This window comes from Echiichthys vipera (genome assembly GCF_963691815.1).
Source record: "Echiichthys vipera genome assembly, chromosome: 15".
Taxonomy (NCBI): domain Eukaryota; kingdom Metazoa; phylum Chordata; class Actinopteri; order Perciformes; family Trachinidae; genus Echiichthys; species Echiichthys vipera.
Window position 1 is genome coordinate 8,015,817 of NC_139840.1, and position 15,890 is coordinate 8,031,706.

A 15,890-nucleotide genomic window follows, 5' to 3' on the forward strand; every position below is an offset into this window, starting at 1 on the left:
TCAAACGGTCTCACCACACACTCCATTAGTCGCCCCTAAATTTCAGATGTCCGTCACGGGTCACATATTGACGGAGATGTGAGAAAATGAAGAAGACAGACAGACAGACAGACAGACAGTCAGTCAGTCAGACAGACAGACAGACAGACAGACAGACAGACAGACAGACAGACAGACAGACAGACAAACAGACATTCGGGGCCCACAGCACCTGGTTCATTCAGTCCCAGGCAGCAGGGTAATGACAATCTGCTAATCCCACAGGCTGGCAGAGGCCCAGGGGAGTGAAACCAGCCGCACCAGTACTACGGCCAGCTCACACACCAGCTGGAGCTGCTGCCGGCCTGCATGACTGCATAACTGACTGCCACTAACCCGTGCTAACAGGCTTGTGAGAGCAGTGCATTCAGATGATGATGAGGAAGGATGTTTGTGCCTGTGTGCTTTTGCATGTGCATGAGTGCAATTGTCTGTTAAAGAGAAAGAAATGTGTTTACACAAAGCACAGGGAGCACAAGTGTGTGTGTGTGTGTGTGTGTTTGTGTGTGTGTGTGTGTGTGTGTGTGTGTGTGTGTGTGTGTGTGTGTGTGTGTGTGTGTGTGTGTGTGTGTGTGTCTGTGTGTGTGTCTGTGTGTGTGCGTGTGCATGTGCATGTGCATGTGTATGTGTATGTGTATGTGTATGTGTATGTGTATGTGTATGTGTGTGTGTGTGTGTGTGTGTGTGTGTGTGTGTGTGTTGCACATCAGAGTTTTAAATGTTTGCAACAAACGCTCAGAGGCAAAAATATTCTCAGTGGTTGAGTCAAATTTTAATATGTGGATCAGGAGTCATACACAGTATTTAGTGTTGTGCCATTAGGGCTGCAACTGTATGTGGTTATTTGCAATACCGATTAAGCTGTTCATTTTGTTGTCTGTTTAAAAAAGACGATATCTCTGGTTCCGCTGCATCAATTTGAATACTTATTTCAAACTGTACATGAACTGTATGAGTTCGACAGTGTTTAAGGAGTGAAGTAGTGTCAAGTTATCGTCTCGTCTCGTTCTCGTGACCTCGATATCGTGTATCGTCTCCTCTCGTGAGCTGGGGGTCTCCTCCCACTTCTATCAGAGAGGTGAGGTTGTGACTTAGGAGGGGGCTGAGGTTTAGTGTTTAGCTATAGGGCACTTCAGTATGCATCTTTTACAAGCACCAAACAAACTCAAACCTAATCTCTCTTGTGTGCATTTCGATTTAACAGTAACTCTACTGAAGCAGCTTAGGAAATATGATCCCAGCAGCAATAATGACAATTTTAGCAGCTTACATTCAAAAACTCATAAAGAAACAACTTGTGCACTCAAAGATTTTGGGTGTAGCTATAGATGACGCTTCATTTCATTAGAAGAGAGCATGATGTACTTGGCGTTCAAGCTGTTTTTAGTCATGACACTAAATCAAAGGATTGTGTGGGATTTCTGTTATTTTTAATCAGCCACATTACAGCTCATGAAATTGTCACTTTAAGATCATTTTGACTGATAAGGTCATGAATGCAGCATTAGTTAGTCCCTGTAGTTCTCTCATTAACACAACCGCCCTTAAGGTACCGTTAAAACGGGGTGACAGGGTGCTTCGGTCAAAGGCTCACAGCATGCTACTACAGTTTGTCTGAAATAGCATCTAAAAAGATGTTTTGTTCCTTTTGCGTCTGTTAGGATATCATTTTTAAAATGCAGTGAATGGTTTAAAAGGTCAGTCTGAGGTTTTACGAAATTGCTTTTCCAGGTAATTGGCTCAGGCGCTGTTTGATCAGTGTCCTGTACTCTCTGATCACATGTTTTTTTTCTCAGAGCCTCAAATTGACTTCTGTGTACAATAAACACAGACCCTATTTGTGGAGGTCTGGGATCTTTGCACACGATGCCGTCTAATCCGCCGTCTCCCCCGAGAGATTAGCTCCGTCACTAGGGCTGGGAATTAAACCACGACTGGTGTTGGAGATACTGACACAGACACAAAGCTCAGACTAGATGGTGGTGGTGGTGGTGGTGGTGGGATTACAGTCTGTCATTATCAAATAAAAACAATTACAGTCTTGGAGAGGATTCCAGAGGCTGAAGTGGGTTACATGAACCAATCTGCTCATTGGTGCAGTTTACCACGAGGTAACCAATGACGAACAATCACAAGGTGAAGGACTGATGTTAAGAAGAATTCATAACGGCTTAGGAAAAGACAACCAGGGTGCTCAGAGAATCCCACTGCACTTACACTAAGCTACGTAATTATGTTACGCGGATGCTATTGACGTGGGTCTGCCATGCGGAAACAACAATGTTCCAAAGATGGACCACTAAACTCTCTTAGATACTTCTCCCCCTGCATTCATACCGTGTTGTTTCATGCAGGCTATATAAACATTATAAGGCGCACCGCATTATAAGGCGCACCTTCAATGAATGGCTTTTCTTTACTTGGCGCAGGTCGTCTTGTTGCTTCCTCCACTTCCGCACCATTGATTCGTTAATGTGAAACGGTCTGGCTGCTGCTCTATTCCTGTGTTCTACTGCGTGACTAATGGCCTTGAGTTTAAACTCTGCGTCATAAGCGTGTCTCTTAACAGGAGCCATTTTAGGGTCTTTACACAAACACACAAATGGAAATGAAGCGGCACGCTTCGCGCAGTCATATATCTCAACAGCGTTACTTCTTCTACGGGGGAAAATAGAGTCGGCGGCTGCTTACCGTAGTAGCGAGACCTGTTGTGGCTCAATATTGGTCCATATATAAGGCGCACCGGATTATAAGGCACACTGTCGGCTTTTGAGAAATTTGAAGGTTTTTAGGTGCGCCGTATAGTGCAGAAAATATGGTACTTCATTACCAGGGTTGGAAAAAAAGGAATAGAGGCTACTAGGCAGTGAAGTGAAATGTGCTGGTCGTCGCATTGAGAATGATTGCTCACACTCACCCTCCCATGTAGTAAGTATGATTGTATGGAGATAATTTATGCAAGATAAATCATTAGCATATTGTTTGTTTTTCTGAACAGCCTAATAGTGCGTTTGTTTAAATGTTACTGCTACAAAGAATTGTGGGACAGCATTTCCTCATTGGTCAGTGTACCCCGTGCTAAAGGAGGTAAGACAGGAACCTCTGGTGCCTCTCCTTAGCTGTTAGAGAATTGAACCAGCTCTTATCATGGCTGCCACTTAAATACTAGTCAGTTCATTCAGTTAGGAACCTTTCTGTGCAAAGAAGCCGGCAGCCTCAACCCTTTTGACATGTAATATATGGGACACCCTAAAAAAAAATATTTGACAAGTTATATATGGGAATGAAGAAATGTGTTTACTTCCCTTTTAAGGGTAAACCAGACAATTTGTGTTGTGAAGAGATCATACAACATGCCAAACACATCATGTAATCAATGCTAGGCAAGGGGTTGCCCAAAAAAACACCACGCACTATACCCATTCTGTATTCACAGTGGCACCAGCACAGAGGTTGAGTCTGGATCAGACACAGAAACTTCAAAAGAGACTGTGAAGGCAACAAGAGGGCAGACAAGAGTCTCTTGAGAGACTCTTCTTTGTGTTAGAAATACGTTTTTTTTTTTTTATCAGTAGCATGTAGATGAAAGACAAGTTAGGAATCACTCCTCATGAAACACTCCTCAACAGAGGACTAGGGACATTTGAGCAGCAAAAGAAAGCTGTCTTCAGTCTTCAGCGAAGTGGAAATGTATCGTAAAAAAGTTCAAATATGTTGCAAAAATGTGCAAAATGTGAGGGACAGATCTCTTTCTGTAACCATGACTGCCCACAGGAGGGTTATGTTCATGTTTTGGTGCTGTTTCTAAGTGAGCGCTCCCTTCCTGTGGTAGGGCCAGCGACTGAGTCAAGGTTCGTCCCTGCTCCGGGCAAAACAGGTTCACCCTCACACTTTCCATCTGTCTGGCCATGAATGATTCACACTGTCCTACTGCTCTATGCAGGCTGGCAACAGAGCTTGTACAGTGAAGAGTTTGCTTTATACGAAGTACAAAAAATGAGAGAGAAGTAAAAGAAGACCATTGTATCCTTAAACAGAAGCAGCTGAGACCCTAGTGTATAAAACTCTGTTCACTGACTGAAGGTTAAAATTCAGTTCTTAATTCATCCCTCAAGTGGCAATTTAAAAAAGTCACGATGGCAATCTACAAGGTCAGATCAGCAACATTTCCATAACAGTTTAAACATGACACAGGCCTGAAGTGAGTGCTGTCACGTTAAAGGCTGAATATGGAGAATGAGCAAAACACCGCCATCTAGTGTCTCGAGATCGTCGTCGCAACAACAAAATATAATTAAAAGCACTCAGGTTGCCAGGTCCGTCAGACCCAGTAGGCTACAGGAAACCAGAGCCAGTTTAAGCCTGTTTAAACCCATCCCCTGTGGCGAATCGTTGATGTTACACAGTTAGCGTTAGCCGTTACAGCTAAGTAAACATGAAAGTTGGCTTTACGATCAAGGAGAAACGTAGCCATTTCGGCGTGCGTTTTAACGCCATTGAACTCCTTTCTCTCAGTCCATGGAGTGAATGCTTGGCCTATACTGACTCTTGTTTTTGCCCGTCTCCGGTCACTCAGCTGCAGGATTGGCAAACTCACCCAGTGTCAGCCTAAAGTAGCTGCGATGAACAACAGACAACTCTGGCAACCCGCAATGTCGGCCGCTTAATGGCTGGTAAAATGTAAACAGAACGTGACAGAAAGTCGTTGTCAAACCCGTCAAAAAAAACGTAAAATATTAATTCAGACTAAATATATTTTTAATGGAAAAGCAATATTATAATTCTGTACCCCTTAAAACCCCTGTTGGTGTATTATTACTTTCAAAATACAGCTTTTAATAAAGATTCTACATATTAAACCTTTAATGCATGTCGGATCTTTTTGTGTGTAGTGTGCAAACCAAACATGATCTTGAGGACTTGTTGAAGGGATCTCTGTGTTCTGGTAGTAATTTTAGAGCTGAGGTTAACAATGAGTTATTTTTCTTTTGACACATGCGTATTAAGCAGCAAAGAAATGAAAATATTTAAATACGAATGAATCAAAGAGATATTAAACATGATCACTATGCTCCAATCGTCTTCCAGGGAGAATTTCTTGCCTAAACAATTAGTCAAATAATTGTTTGACAATCATTAGTTTTTTAAGTACTAAATGAACAAAAGAAATACACACATTCACTGCTCCTGACTCCTGAAATGGGACAATTTTCAGATTTTCTCAGTTTTATATAATTGTAAATTGAAAATATTTGTGTTTTTGACACTGTTGATCTGAGAATTACTGTAAAGACATCTTCATCTTCAACCGCTTCTCCGGGGGTCGGGATCACGGGGGGGCTGGAGCCGATCTCAGCTGACATCGGGCGTGAGGCGGGGTCCACACTGGACAGGACGCCAGTCTATCACAGGGCACATAGAGACGTACAGTGACAGACAACCATTCACACCTACGGGTGATTTAGAGTCATCAATGAACCGAACACCTGCACGTCTTTGGATTGTGGGAGGAAACCGGAGAACCCGGAGAAAACCCACGCAGACACGGGGAGAACATGCAAACTCCACACAGAAAGGCCCAGGCCGGGATGCGGACCTGAAACCTTCTCGCTGTGAGGCGACAGTGCTAATACAATAAAGATTCTATAAAAATGAATTTGTTCACTGCAGCCTTAGCGAAATGATCACGGAGGATTTGTTGCGTTCGTAGAAAAATGTTAACCCTGAGAGCAGAAATATTAATATCAAGATATGCTTCCTAGAAAGGGGCCTGGCTTAACTGATCGACAGAACCTTTAAATAACTCTGCTGGGGCAGCAATCTGTTCCTGGAAAAAAGGTTACCACTTGAAAGCTCTGCACTTTGCATTTATAGAAGGGGATTTCTTGCTCTCCCTCCCTCCCTCTCTCCCTCTCTCCTCCTCGATTCAGTTCCTCTCTCCATTCCTTCTTCTCTTCTTGTCTCCATCTTATGGAATTGCAGCCGCTGGTGAGAGAAAGTGCACAGACTTGATAAAAATGAATGATTTTATTAGTCGCTAAGTCTAAGCTGGCGTGCAGAGGACCCTGTTTTATCCGGGCTTTGCGTGCAATGCCATAGTATTAGCTACAGGACAGATTTCCCCACTGGACAGGCAGATGCTTTCCCCTCCGAGCGTTGTGGAAGCGCCATGTGTCACTGAATGTGAGCCGGGATAAGACGTCTGTCACACTGAATGGGATCTAAAGCACTCTGGTGCATCATACATAAAAAAGACACAACAGAACACTCTCATCATGTGTACTCTGAAGTTTTTTTCTGGACTTAATGCTGAGCAGAATTGTCTGAAGGGACGGTTTACTGTAGTGGCCCTCCACTCATTTGAAGTAAAACTAACAGGATAACCAGATGTTGGCTTTTGATGCAGTCTATTACCATCACCATGTGCATGACTCAATAATTATGTCACGTGATCTGCAATCTGCATAGTAAATACTTCCCTATTAGACCGATGAGAACGTTATGTAAGATATCTACAGAGATGAATGTTCTTCTGGCCTTTTGCAGAGTCTGCTTCCAGTAGAGGAGTCGGCGTACGTTAGCAAACACATTTGTTCCCCTGCATTGGTGTTATGCAGTACCATTACTATGACCGCCAGTTAGTGCGCATGTCTGTATAAACACTGGCATTGTGATCTCTGGAAATATCAATTACCTGTTAAAACTGCAGTTATCCTCACTATTGAATTCACAAAGCCTATTTTATTGCTTTTATCAGTGTGCTGTGTGGTGTTTTTTTTTTTTTATTTACCGCCACTGGATCTTAGAAAAATATTTTAATAACAGTGTGTGTGATTTACATCCTTCTTCCTTGTTTGTTTGTTTTTTACAGACTGCACTGAGGAGACGAGGGAGCAGGGAAACATTTAAAGACAAAAAGTCCACGGGTCAGGTAAAAAGAAAAAGAAATCTAAACATATTATTTTGATTATTATTTTATTATTTATTATTAAATTTGTATGCTATACTGTAGGCATTGAAGGGTACGTTTGGTTATGTTCTATATTTTTCTTTATTGTCAACAAATCCCATGAAAAAAACAAAAAAAAACAATGAACTGATCAATTGATGAATTGATGAACAAGTATTGCCTTGGTTATTTCTCTGTCTCCTAAAGCTGTGTAGTCCAAAAACTACTTAACACACATCAATGAAACACACTGTTGCACTGGGTGGCAAGTTCCTTCATTACCATATATACAAAAACTGTAGTTTATTGTGCCACTTACACCATCCTGCTGAAGTAAATACTTACGAGAGCCCCAAATGTGGATTAATCCACTGCTGAAAATAGTCCCCAACAAGTCAACATTATTTACTCCTGTGTTTGCTAAAAACCACAGTGCCCAGCTGTTTTTTGACAATAGCAAAAGTATAATGTTTCCTCATTCCTTTCACCCTGCTAGGAGGACAGTGCAGACCTCAGGTGCCAGCTCCAGTTTGCCAAAGAGGAGTCTAGCCTGATGAGAAAAAAGATGGCGAAGCTTGGGCGGGAGAAGGACGAACTAGAGCAAGAGCTTCAGAAGTACAAGTCAGTTTACGGGGACGTGGACAGTCCCCTTCCTCTGTCCGAGTGCTCTGGTGGTGGTCCTCACACCACTCGAGAGGCTGAGCTGCGATTACGCCTCAAGTTGGTAGAGGAGGAGGCTAACATCCTGGGCAGGAAGATCGTGGAGCTGGAAGTGGAGAACCGCAGCCTGCGGGCGGAAAACGAAGACATCCGCTGTCAGTATGAAAGAGACTGCTTTGGTCGGGAACCCTTCTCCAGCATGCCCTCGTCGCCATACGGCGGTGATATGCTGGATTCGGCGAGCGAGCTACGTCGCCATCTACAATTTGTGGAGGAGGAGGCCGAGCTCCTGCGTCGCTCCATCTCAGAGATTGAGGACCACAACAGGCAGCTGACATCTGAACTCAATCGCTTCAAGTTCGGCCCCAGCAGCAGCTCCGGGCCTGTTGGCGAGGAGGGTAGTGAGGGAGGATTATTTAAACCTGGTAATGGGGGCAATGGCTCCAGCAGCGGGATGATGATGGAGGAGCTTAAATCAGCCAGGATGCAGATCAATGAGCTGAGTGGAAAGGTGATGAAGCTGCAGTATGAGAACCGAGTCCTCATGTCCAACGTCCAGCGCTGCGACCTGGCCGCAAACTTGGGCCTCCGCACCGGTAGCCCTCGAGACAGTGACGCAGAAAGCGACGCAGGTCGGCGAGAAGCCGCCGAGGAAGAGGAGGCAGGGCGACTTCTTCTCCTCCACCCCAAGAGGGAGGGACCCATTGGGGGCGAGAGTGACTCCGAAGACCTGTTTGAGAAAACAGCAACCACCTCAGGGTTCGGAAGCATCAAACCCTCAGACGGCAGTGAGCTCAGCGCCACTGAACTGGCCAACCGCAGGAGGGAAGAACGGGAGTCGTGCTCTAATGTGAAACGTGAGGCGGAAAGGCTCGGGAAGACTGTGGACCGTCTGATCACCGACACAGACAGTCTGATCTTTGAGGGCAGGCTGCTGGTGACGACAGGGGAGAGCCTGGAAGGAGGGGCAGCGTCAGGATCCAAACCAGACACCCAAGTCCTGGACACCATCAACACTCGCATGAAGGCTTTCCGCACTGAGCTACACATCTTCATGGAGAAACTGGACCATGTAGGGGAGGGGCTGAGAGAAAGGACAGACGACCTGTCCCCCATGCCAAACCTCACAGAGTCCAGCAGCTTCCTGTCCACAGTCACCTCCATGTCCCGTGACTCTCCCATTGGCACCTTTGGAAGGGATCTGGCGACAGACTTCCAGGTAAGTTCGATGGCAAAACTTCTTGTGGCTTTTCCCACTTTTTTAAAGGTTACATCTCTCAAGATATTTTGATGTTTTCTTTTTGTGGCAGCTTGGTTCTTTTGCAATCAATAGATAATATATCAATAATAAGGCAGAAAGCCTGTCAGCCAGTACGGCATTTACTGCAATAGATTGTCTAAAGACAACTGCAAACTAGATGTGCTAACATCTTACTGTACATAAGAGCATTGATTAGCATCCAACCTCAAAAGTATCCCACCTGGTTATCCAGAGAATATCAGGTTGCAAGAAAGACAATATTACACAAGATGGCTTCATTGCTTCAAAACAGCAGCAGACAAAAACTTTTAGTCTGAAAAATCCTGTCAAGTAACAGATAGCCACGAGAAAACCCACTGGCGTGTTTGTAAATGTGAGGATTCATTTAGGTTTAGATTTAAATGGTCCTAAGTGTGACATCGTTAGCCGACCATTTAAGGCCAAAATAAACTAAATGAGATCCTTATTCAGCACTGATTGGAAAAACTAATCTAATTAAACACAGTGGCAGTAGATCTGTAGCATCCACAGCCATGCCTGTCAATGGGAACCTCTATCCGTTGAAGGCAAGCATAGCTTTTAGGATAGGTTTGGATACTTTCAAGTCTATCTTAATATAATAATGCCTGTATGTATGTTGAAATGGTTATAGGTCTCAGTCTTTATCTCTTTAGTGGCGGTTGTGTGACTCCTCTGAAATTCTCCTCTAAGAAATAGGGAAGAAAATCCACAGGCTTCATTCCGTGAATCAATTTTACACATCAAAGTCCGTACAGGTGTTGAGGAGCACTGCTGCATATGTGAAAAAAAGTTGTTAAAAGACTTATGTGGCTCCAGAGGGAGCTGTGTAAAGTCGGATCAGCTCAATAGGAGCTGAGGACTGTTTGAAAATGAAAAAAATCTGGGGTTGTGGAGTTAGAAAGAAGTGAGCTTACCAGACCTCTGTAGCTGCTCCTCTCCGCTCCAGGCTATGTTAGCCGCTACATAACACCAACCAAACTGTTTGAGGTTGAGTTGCTTTGTGTGTTATGTAGGTGCCAGGTTTTTGACAAGGAAGAAGAATGCATGGAATAAAATATATCCCTGGTTCTGCTGCATTGATTTTAATACTTTTTAAAAAACTGTTCATTGCAAGTCTGGCAATGTTTAAAGTCAGTCAAAGCTAATATGAGGCCTTAGCAGTCTGAGTTGGCCAAATTGAGTTTCTTCCAAAAGTCTTTTTTTGTAAAGAATTCCCAGTTTGTGTTTCCCTGGACCTCGTTTCCTTTCTGACACGTGTGATATTCAGCTCACTCAGACTGCTGAAGCCTCACATTAACCTCGTCTGAACATGGATTCTGTTCCCCAGTTCTTACAATGGAGTCGCGCTACAACAGGTGGGAAGTTGTCACCTGTCAAATGGTTAATGCAGGGAGGAGAGTAGATTGTAAGAAATAATGGACGTAGTTTCTGGGCCTGAAAAGCGAAGCCAATGCGAAAGTGTCTTAGTCAGACTATATAGAAGTCAATGGAAAAAAGAGCCTACTTTTCACTTAATGTATTACCTCAGTAAACATTTTCCTAATGAGTCTATGGGTTCATTGGCCAGTTTCAAGTCTTTTTCAATACTGCACGATGTTCGTTATGGTTCAAGTTAGATGGAACCTGTCCACCTGTCAATCAATGTAGAGGTTTAGGCGCCAGCAACAGGAAATCTCTGCTCACCTGCCAGCAAAAGTCTACTGGAGGAGTTGCAATAGCCAGTTGAAAAACGGTCAGCGTTTATTGTAGTGCAGTGCCATTGAAACGTCACTTGTGTAGCGGCCTTCCCGAGCTCTGCCCTCTTCTCCAAATATGGTCAAAATGGTGGCTCCAAAATACAAGATGGCGACGGCCAAATGGCAAATTCCTGGCTTCAAAACTGCTGTCCAAAAAAACAATGAGTAACATTTCAGTGGCTACGGCTATTATTTTTCATATTACTAGTCTATGGGGAGGAAAAAAAGCTCCTGTGGAGCAGAAGGGAAACGTGTGTTTGATCTGGATTTTCAGTATGAATACAGGCTGTGAAATCAGAGTCTCATAATCCTGATCTCATAATTCAGATTTTTTTATGTCATAGGGAGGAAGTGTCCTAATAGTTACCACAGGGATAACTGGTGTGTCCAATGCTGCTATTCAATCCTTAAGTGTCTGATCTTCCTATCATTGTAATTCACCAAGCGTTGGATTGGACACCAAAGATAGAGTGAGTGGGGATTAGAGCATCATGAGAAAGGTTAGATAGACTTGAGAAATCCAAACCTATCATGTAAAGCATCAAGAGGAAATACTGAGAGACTCTTGAGACGTCCAGTGCCAGCACAGGGTGACCTGCTCCGACATGAGCCACCCAGCTCTACCACACTGGCGCTGCCGCCACCACTCCTTCCCTGACCCACCGCCACCACCATCGCTTCCTGCTGCTGCCACATCTACATCTGCATCTCCATGCACATCCTCATAGCCAGCAGCCCTGCCTGCCTCCTTCTCCCTGCACTCACTGTCTGCAGCTGCCCTGCTTCCAGTCCACCAGGGCCAAGGGAGGGTGCTTGAGAGGGTGCTTGGTATGAATGGAGTAAGTACTAAGGGAGTTTTAGCAGCTTCTTCCATTTGGCTCGATTCAAAGCTTTTCCTGATAGTGAACTGTTGCATGATCAAGTTCAGTAAATATTTTTTCTCTCTACAGCTTCGCTACACTATGCTATCATGTGTGTGACTCATCATGTCACAAATTGTGTAGCTATTATGTTTGCACCGCATATCATCGTACACAGACACACGTGGGATTGGTTACTCCATGGTGTTGCCAAGGAGACGACCCCTAAAATGTGTGCAACGTCTTAAATAACCTCTGTTGAATTAAAAAAAAGAGTTGCATGGTGCTGTGTGAATTGCCTGTGGAAGAACCTCGCTGGCCGGCATCCTGCTTTCTGTTTTTGTTTTATTGCAGCTTAGTGTAAATCAACATGTCCACACACTGGGTACTCTTCCAAAGCAGCTTCATTATCTCTGTGCTGCATGATCAGGCAGACATCTTGGGTATGTTTTCTAATCAGCCAGACTGTCATACGGAATAAAACAAACAGCTCCGTCAAACATGTGCGACTTCAAGAACCCAATCTGCTTTGTAGAGGTAATCGAGTGAAGCTGCCTCCATACTCATTCTATCCAATGACTTGTTTCTGCTTTGCTCCTCTGCCTGTAGGACTCGCCGGTTAGTCTGGGTGAAGCTGGGTGGTTTAGTCAAAGCTAACCACTGTACTAACAACTCCCGCCTGTTCAAAGCAAAATGGCCTTCGTCCATTTGCTGAAGATGATCAAAGTTGTAGAGCAGTGGAGCGTAAATGTAAAAGACTACAGTGCAAAAATAGTCCCTGCAGCAGAAACGAGTAGGGCATACATTGAATGTATACGTAATGAATTTTAATTAAAAATAAGATATGAACAGAAGTGCATTCACCCGAGGAATAGCAATTGAAATCTCTTTCTCACAATTATTACCTTAGAGTCCCATCGTTCTATGATACTTATCTCATAACAACAAGAGCTGTATGTTGTAATTATGAGATTTTGATCTCATAATTATCTTGTCATTTATTGGAAATGTTTTCTTGTTAGTATGATTGGTATCTGGTGTTGGATCTTTAGTAAACTACAGTATCCCGCGCTCACTTTTCTAATGTTCCCGTACCCAGACCATCAAGTAAAAACTGGAAGTTATGAGATAAAAATTGAGAGTAAGGCATGTAATCATTTCCATATCTTACTATCACAGTATTTGTTTTGAAATTATCTTGTCTTTTATCGCGATTATGACATCTCTACGGTGTAATTGGGACAAAATGCAGCGCATTATGAATAACGAGAAGCTTCTCATGAAGAAACCAAATAATCTTTAATCACACTAATAACTCGATTTTTATTCCGCTATTATCTTGTAAAATGTTTTCTCGCAAATATGACTTCTGTTCTTTGTTAAACACTTGTACCCACTTTGTTTGTTATTATTTGTACCTTAACAACATTTAAATCCTTAGACCTTCAGGTAAAATTCAAAAGTATGGCCCATGAGTCAATGTGAGGTAAAACGTTGTAAATACGAGATAATGGTTTCAGGATATGGGTGTCATAATTATGAGAATATGTCTCCAATTTCTTTCCTTTAGTGAATACTACACACTTGCTACGCATGATAGTATAAAGCTCCTGCTTACTACTGCTTACTCCTACTAGAAAGAATCCTCATTTGCATAAATAAAACCAGGGCACTGCTACAAAAAAGTTGGCAGCTACTGTAGTGTGGCGCCGTCTTAAAGCTCGCCTGAAGCCTCAAATGCCTCCGGTGTATTTGAAATGCTGTAATGTCTGAGAACAATGTGCATCGTAGAGGCTCACACAGGCATATGCTGGAGACCTTTAGCGTGCTAGCTCTCGCTCTGCACTTTGCCGTGATATCTCTCAGCTGTTGGTTTGGACTCATGTATCCCTCATTGCATGCGCTTCATAACAAGTGTTTTGCATTCTTTTCCCCCCGATTCCCTCTCTTTGTTCCTCTTTGTGTTCCCGCCAGATGTTTCAGCCCATAATTTTGTTCATCCTCATTCTCGTTCTCTTCTCATCTCTCTCATACGCCGTCATCTTTAAGTTGGTCTTTCTCTTTGCGCTTTTCTTTGTACTCTAGTCCGTTTGTTCTTCTCCACACCGTGTAGTATGTTAGTTAATTTCCCCCTCTCTGGTTATATTCTTTACCAATTTTCTGTTTTATTTTTGTTTGTTTTCCCCCGCCCGCTGTCTTCCTTCGTCCCCTCACCCCGTCTTCTGTCTGTTTTGTCCACAATCCACCTCACACATCTCCCTCAATATCAACACCACCACCACTACCTGCACCCCTGCATCCTGCACCTGTCATCCATCCCCCTAACCCCTTACACCCACCGTCTACACATGTCCCACCCTCCTTTCCTCCCCTTCCCCGCCCCAACCCACGTCACTCACAGTCCGGTCAGAGGGATGAGCTGGAGTGGCGTCTAGGACAGGAGCGAGGCGTGGAGCCCCAGAACCAGGCCCAGAGCAGGGGAGCCACAGGACTCACTAGGTACCACAGGCCCCTGGCTTTAAGAGCAGAGGTCAGTGCCTCCACCCTACTCCATCTCCCTTACACCTGTGGGACTGAGTTGACACTGGCTCCACCACAAGCCCCATACACGGGCCTTCTGTTGACCTGGGCTTTTCTAATCTTGAATTAATTCAAAGACTAATCTGGTTTCTGATTGCTTCTCTGTGAAGCGAAAAGTCCTATCATTTCCATGGTGACCTGTTGTGAGAGACAGCTCTTCAGGAGACGTCCCAAAAGCATGTCATGTTTTATTCAGTTACATTTTTAATACAGGCAAATATATGAATGAAAATCATCTGGAGTCATAATTATATTACATTATACTTCAAATGTCATGGTCACGCCTAAAATGAACGGGAGTTAATGTTGGTACAGATTGAGGGTCATACTGAGAAAGACATGTTTGGGCACTTCTGGAGTGTGTTTTTAAAGCGTCTGTTGGCCTGAGAAGCAGTGCACCATGGTAAGATGGACTTAACTTGCCCTTCAGTGAAGCAACATTCACAGGTACAGGTCGATTCTGAGGAGACTAAATTAAAAATGTCAAAAATCTCTGATTACTTCAGATTACGTCTACTTTTCCACTGTACACAGCACATCCATTGAAAGTCAGTGTGAAATGATGTTCGTGCCAGAAGGAGTCTTCTCACATCTCAACCAAAGGACATAAAGTGTCTCTGAGCAATATAAAAAATAGAAATTTGGGATACAGATACAGATACAGATTTTCAGAAGGCCGCTCAGTCCGGCACGTCTATGCTGAACACGCTTCCACTTCATTCACTCACTACTTTCACACTAAACATCCACTCCTACAGCCACTGATCTTTGTTTATTTATGTTTAACATTTCCTTATTGCTTTTTAAATTCACACCATGTTCCCCTGGACATTTTGAGATAGAAATTAGATCCTGTCGTACTCCAGCGTTAAGAGGAGTTCCGGGATTCTAGAGCCTATTGCACCAAATGTTTTGATTTCATGTTTTATGAAATATATATCTGTGGGTGGACAGTTTGTTGCCCTCTAAAACAGTGTGAGACAGCAGCCATGCACAGCTACAGTATATCGAGTTGTTAGGCGTATGTATGCACTCAGTGTATCCCGGCTCTGCAGAGTCTGCACTCTGCAGCGATGCCCTCTGGCACCGGTTCATCACTACCGGCTGCACTGTCATGACTCAACTCAGCAGATTAAAGGCATGTAAAAGTGCAAGCTTACACAGAAGTGTCACAATACACTTTAAACACACAAAAATCAAAGAAGCGAGTGGTAACGTTGCTGCCGCACACATCAAACTCAGATCTGATAAACCCTTCAGTGACTCGGCTGTTTAATAAACCGGCTGTGTAATCGCTGGACACTGGGGTTCTTAATCGCTGCCTCATGCTTCCGTTCATAGAGAAATCGCCCGCTGTTATGTAATGCACAGTACTGGCAAGCAGCGATGTGACACATTACTATTACAGTTACAGTTATAGCACATTGGTGTGGATTCCTCTGTGCCCCTGTGCTTTCTGCCGCAGTGTAATCTGTGAGGTGAAGTGAATGAATGGGAAAGCGGCTCAGATATGGCAGGATTAACACCGCACTGAAGGCCTGTGTGATTTGCATTTGACATTGGGCAGACAGAGAGGTGGTCCAGGGTCAGTACACACTGAACAGCTCAACTTACTGTCGGAGGGTACAATAAACAACCGCATGCAGGATAGAAGAAATAAATCACATTCAATTATACAGCAGTAGAGGACAGACATCTTGTAGACCAGCTTAAGAATCATTACATTAAATCATAAACATAAGCATCTCATTCCCCTACGAGCATTTTTTCCACCTGTAGTAAAA

General features: G+C 43.7%; 1 protein-coding gene across 2 annotated transcripts in view; it reads left to right on the forward strand.

Moving 5' to 3' along the window:
- mtcl1 (microtubule crosslinking factor 1) overlaps positions 1 to 15,890 on the forward strand; it is a 76,157-nt gene that overhangs the window by 31,798 nt on the left and 28,469 nt on the right. For both annotated transcript variants that reach the window (XM_083928017.1, XM_083928018.1), the window contains exons 4-6: positions 6,911 to 6,970; positions 7,485 to 8,867; positions 13,928 to 14,056. In XM_083928017.1, coding sequence (XP_083784143.1) covers positions 6,911 to 6,970; positions 7,485 to 8,867; positions 13,928 to 14,056 — 1,572 coding nt within the window. The remainder of the gene's footprint in view (positions 1 to 6,910; positions 6,971 to 7,484; positions 8,868 to 13,927; positions 14,057 to 15,890) is intronic.